The sequence below is a fragment of the Limulus polyphemus genome, unplaced genomic scaffold (genome assembly GCF_000517525.1).
Source record: "Limulus polyphemus unplaced genomic scaffold, Limulus_polyphemus-2.1.2 Scaffold11427, whole genome shotgun sequence".
Lineage (NCBI taxonomy): Eukaryota > Metazoa > Arthropoda > Merostomata > Xiphosura > Limulidae > Limulus > Limulus polyphemus.
In genome coordinates, this window is record NW_013677037.1 from 1 (window position 1) to 5908 (window position 5908).

Genomic DNA, 5908 nt, shown 5'->3' on the forward strand with positions numbered 1-5908 from the left:
CTCTCTCTCTGTATATATATATATATATATATATCTAATTCCACATGTTTATTTCCAATAAAGCTCTTATTATAAAGGCTTTTAATTTATTTTCATATAGTAAAATACCTAAGAGGTGGCGCTATGGAAGCACAAGTACAGCGCTGGAAAACCGCGAGTTATAGCATTATTTTTGCGTATAAATAGCACAAAGGTGGGAAAGTAAGGAATGTGTAAGAAATGGCTCAAACGAAGGTAACGCGGTATTATGACACTAGAAAACGGAAGTTGGATTTAAAGTTGTTCAATTCTAAGCAGAAGACTCAGAATGTATTAGAAAACGAAGAACGTTGTAACTTGTTGAAATCCACTGACTTTCACATTCCAAGAAAATCATCAAAGTTTTTTAATGTTTTGTATCCTCATACAAGCGTTACTGGTGACTGTGACAATGAAAGTAACAAAGATGTAACCTTAGGTTCTCCGTCAGGTTTGTTTAATGAAACCAAGAGTAAATCTAAAGACTGCCTTATTGATCTTGAATCATCTGAAGATAAAAATAGAAGATGTAAAGCACAAGTAGCAGCAAAACTTTCAAAATCCACAACTATTAAAATTGAAAATCCAAAGACATCTTCAACTTCAAAAATAAAACGTAAGGTAGGAAAAAGGTCAGAAAAAAGAATGGATCTTTTAATACTAAAGGTAATAAAAATATTAAAGTTATGTTTACCTCTATTTCTTCAAAAAGTCTGGAAACTATCAACCAGGATAAAACTGAAGAAGAAATAAATAAAGAAAAGCTTGAGAGTGAAATACATGAAACCAATTCATGCTCCACTGATGACCATAAAAGATATGATATCTCTTTAGAACCAAGCTCGAGAAATACTGAAAACGCAAGCAAATTTATTTGTGAAAATGATATACTTGATGTTTCATACCAAACAAATATTCCAGTGTCAGCTGTGAAAACATCAAAAAGAAATGCATCTGAGGAAGTTGAAGACTGTAACATTGTTTCTAACAAGTATTTGAAGAAACGGAAGTTAGTGGCAGAAAACTTTGATGATATGAAGGAACCTGAGCTGTATTCCAAGAAAAATTCATCAAATAATAAACAGTCAACAGCAAGAGAGTCTGCATTAAAAGAAATATTACCAGTATGTCTTTCAACAGTATGTCTAGTATTAGTAATAGTAGAGTAGCTATCCATCAAGTAAGTCAGAATAACAAAAGTGTTTTAACTTTTAGCAATCTCACTAAAACGTTGTCCATTATATAGGCTCTAAGTTTAAATACAATTATAAGTGTTTGTTCCTTTATCCTGTGATTAAAATTATAATCATATGATTAACTGTTGTCTGAGCTTGAAAGAAGTCGGAATGTTTTAGTCTTTTCATAAGAGTGATAATCCATGTTACACAGATAGAAAATGGGATTGTACAAAAATTCACGGATGTCGGAACCAGAATGTTACTGAGTGTTAGTGATAGGGTAAGTTGGGTGAAGCTTTTGATCTGACTAGTACTAGTAGTATAAGTATTGCTTCATGACAGAAGTCAGTACTAGGTTATCACTTTTACCACAACAAGCTTCAGAATGACTTACATAAGAACTTCTACTGTGTACAACAAAGACTGCGTCACTGCTAGCACCCTTTAATGCTCTGTATATTATATCCTTCACCCCTGACCCTGGGTAATGTAATGTAATTTTTGTTATTTACCCCACATGCTATACCAAAGAATCACCTACAACTATAACATTTTGTTTCGTATGTACAAAGTACTGGCTGAAATCTTTAACATTGTTTAATGATTCCAATCTAGGGGGGGGGGGGGATTTGGAACTGCAAGTGAACAGTATCAACAAAGGTGAAATTATTGTTTTATTTCAACAGATTCTGTAAAATAAAATAACCTATTAAAAACTATTTTCTATCTGTTGAGTAACAACATCATGAAGTTCAAAGGCTGCCTTGACTATTGTTTCTATCTGCTGCCTTCCACTCTTCTCGTAAGTTGCTTTCATGAAAAATAAAATTAGGGGTCAAAATTAGTGCTAACAAATTGCTGGTTAATTTTGTGGTTTTACTAGTAAAACTTGGAAAGCACTGGAAAAAAATTGCTTGTAATAGTAGTATGCATTTCAGAAGGAAGATTTGGATATTCTACTTTACAGTAAACATCAATAAATGCATTTCATTTATATTGGAAGATTCTGAGTACAGTTTAAGAAATAATACATTTCTACTTGTTAATAACATAATAATCTGTTATATAGTTTCATTGACAACTGGTTGGACCAATCAAGTTCTTTTGTCCCTGTACTGTAGTGAAGTGTAAGTTTGCTGTTCAGTTTGTGCATCTAAACAAAAGTTAGCATATGTCTCAAACCCTTTATAGTTATCACATGCATGACAAGAATGGTAAATATGAATTTCAATTGTAATACTAATAGCATAATAGCACTTCTAAAATCCAACACATATTCAGATTTTGCAAAAAACATACCTCATTGATAATTCGGCTTATCACATCAAACAAAATCCACGGACATGGCATCAGAAGCTTTCAATCCTGCCAAACCTGTCTAGACAAGGAAAGGAGAACACTTAGCAGTAGGAGCCATAATAATTAGGCACTCTGTTGGTCAGTGCTCTTGAACACACCTCATCCCAGCTGCTGGACTCTGTCAACGTTATCACAAGTTCAGTTGAAAAAATTCCAAAATCCTAAACACCCCAAAAATGAAATGAAATATAACTGCAACTCTTTCATCCATCTTTATATAAATAGTACTGATTGAAATAGCACCACAAGAAACCAGTATGTCATTAAAGGGCCAGTCATATCTCATGTATACAAGTTTGGTCAAAATGTCAAGATATGTAAATTGTAGAGTGTGTGTGATTCTTTTTTTTTATATATACCAGAAAGTATTGGAATGTTCAAGTGATGTTAACTTCTTATCAGTAAACAGAAGTTGGAAAACTCAGATTAAAAAGTTTTTCATTTTTATCTGATACAATTAACTACTACATAATTTATGATCTTCACAACCTTTAATATATTTGTTAGATGGGTCACAAAGTTAATGAGAGATTTCATGAATACATAACATAATGTTTTGGTACATGGGATCTATTGGTCCATCTCGGCTGTCCCATCCTTTAAACTAAACTAAAACTATTATTAAAAGAAAATCTTAAAGCCAGCCCTTATCATTCCTATACTCATCAAACTTTTTCTGAAGCTCACTTACATTTACTGCCTCCACAACATCCAAAGGCAACCAATTTCAGAAGCCAACCACCCTGTTAGAAAAATAAAACTGTCTTTGCTGAAGGTGACTCCTACCCTTCCAAATGACATATTAATGATAATATTGATGAGCCAGTTTCCTGACATTATTAAGATGACAAATCTTTCATATCTCAAACTAGTTTTCATAAAGTCTACTTGCTTGAATGCGAGAAACAATGCCTTATTTCTAGTCTAGAAATTTTACATATTGGGGTTAAAGGAAACATTTTCTTTCATTTAATGTTTCTTTCTGACTAATTTTTTGGTTGTTTACTCTGACTTAGACAACAAGATTTTCCCAGTAATTAATGTATAAGCAATGCACAGTGGAATGTATATGTTCTATATCTTTGACATGTTACTGACATTCTCTTATAGTATGAAATTGCATAAAAACAAGTCAAATCCAGATACTATGTGAACTGTTATAGCCTGAAAATAAAGGTATTGGTACATCTGGCTAGATTTGTGTAATTTTCATTAATGTTTGAAATTGAGATATGAAATTAGTTTAACAAAAATACTCTTTGAAAATCAGAAAAGAATCCTTACAACCTTGAAAAAAATATTGGCCAGGTCTGTATGAATCGTGTATAAGGACAATGTCTTTCGAAACACGAAAAACTTGTATATGTTTTCATCAATTGTTTAACATAACATATGGAGAGTAAGGGACCATTTGGTACTTCAAGGAATCCTTGCATACTAAGTTTCTGAAACATAAAAATATAAACCTATTTTAAGAAATAATCTATTCCTCTCTCAAAGTCCATCCACAGTATCTTATTCCTGAAATCAATCACCCTATTAGAAAAATAAAACTGTTTCCAAATCTTAAACTTTTGTTCTCAAAGGATATTGCACAAAGAAATCATTTGTAATTAGCCTGATAATTTTGTGTACTTCAATAAAATCACCTTTTACCTTTTTCTAAAGAGAAAATAAGTTAAGAGATCTTACCTACCCTTATAAAATAATCCTTTCATTTTCAGAATCATTATAGTAGTGACTAGTTCTTCTCTAAACCCTTTCCAATAGATCAGTCATTTTCTTTGATAAATAAAGCAAAATTACATTGTGTAATGGACCAAAACAAAGCTATTCCAAGGGAGAACTAACTTATGATTTGTAGAAAGATACTACTTCTTTGGACTGGCAGTCAATATGTCTATAAATACACTAAAATTCTATCAGATTTGCTACTAGCAACAGATCATTGGCTGAATGTCACGTGTGACTTAGACACACTATGTGAAGAACCTTTTCATCAGTATATTGTTGAGTGGATTCCCATGTACCTTAAATATATGAACCAAATTATGACCTAAATGCATTATCTTGTGCTTACTAAAATTAATAGTCATTTGCCAAATATCTGTCCAATATATCAATAAATCCAAGTCATCCAATAGAACCTCACCATCATCAATATATCTTAAAGAACCCAAGAGTTTAATGTCATCAACAAACTTTATTAATCAACAGTATTTTCTCTGATTCAACCACCCTGTAATCCACTAAACTAGTTTTCTTCAACTTCTACTGATACGATACTTTTAGCTAGTTGTCTGTATCAGAAGGTTTTTGAAGAATCTTAATTCTACACTTTTTCCATCATCCCTATGACAAATAACATCTTTGAAAATATTTTAACAGAGTAAAAAAGATAAATTTTCCTTTTTGTGATTTGGTATTTTGTGATATAAAATTTCACTAAGTGATTTTTTAGAAAACTACTTTTATCAGACCTTCTATAATTTATCCTCCTACAGAAGTAAGACTAACTGATCTATAATTTCCATAGCAACTCTTGTCACCCCTTTTAAAAATAGGAGTAACTTTCCAGTCTTCCGGCAATGCCCACTAAAGAAATGAGAGAGAGGCTAACATACGGAGCTGGGTGGATAACTAATTAGCTATCTATTGATCTAGCTATCTGTTTACTTTTGTTGTAGAATGTTAATCTGGATGATGAAATGCATGTGAACTTGGTTTTCTTAGATTTTCAAAAGGCTTTTGATGAGGTACCACATATATTACCTGAAAAAAACCACATCACTGGGTTAGAGAAAGATTAAATAGTTGAACTGTAGTATCTGAGTGAAAGAAAGGAGAAATATATTAATGGAATGCAATCAAACTGGACCTTTCATTACATAACATACTTTATAGAATGTTTCATTAATTCTTCTCAAATCTTAACTTTGATAGAAATTGGACAAGATATCAATTTTCATCAATCAGAAAAGCCCCCCAACTATTGATATTCTTAATAATTGTTCAAAAAAAGTCTGTGTGTCTGCTTATAACTGGTGAACCAGTGGACCAAACTTGACATGCACCATGGCTTTAGGGTTCTATGGGGATCTGACCACTCTGAATCACCTCTGGGAGCTTCTGTTTCTTCATGAATTGAATTGGTATATAGGCTCGTGTATGTATGAATGTTGACCTCTGAATTTTTAGATGTCTGATGGATAGCTAGTTTCTTATCTTTTATCCTCAGTAAAGTAGTCAATAATCAAACAGCATTTGTAGTGTTTACTAGTAATTTATATATTTAAACTAATAGCACAAAAGAAAGTTATATATATATATATATATATATATATATATATATA

General features: G+C 31.9%; 1 protein-coding gene across 1 annotated transcript in view; it reads left to right on the top strand.

Annotated features, from left to right (window-relative positions):
* The first annotated feature begins 140 nt into the window (after window positions 1-140).
* Window positions 141-5908, top strand: part of LOC106476745 — a 13789-nt gene continuing 8021 nt past the window's right edge. Inside the window, exon 1 of the mRNA XM_013937376.2 lies at window positions 141-1142. Within this exon, the coding sequence (XP_013792830.2) occupies window positions 705-1142 (438 nt within the window). The 5' untranslated portion in view covers window positions 141-704. The remainder of the gene's footprint in view (window positions 1143-5908) is intronic.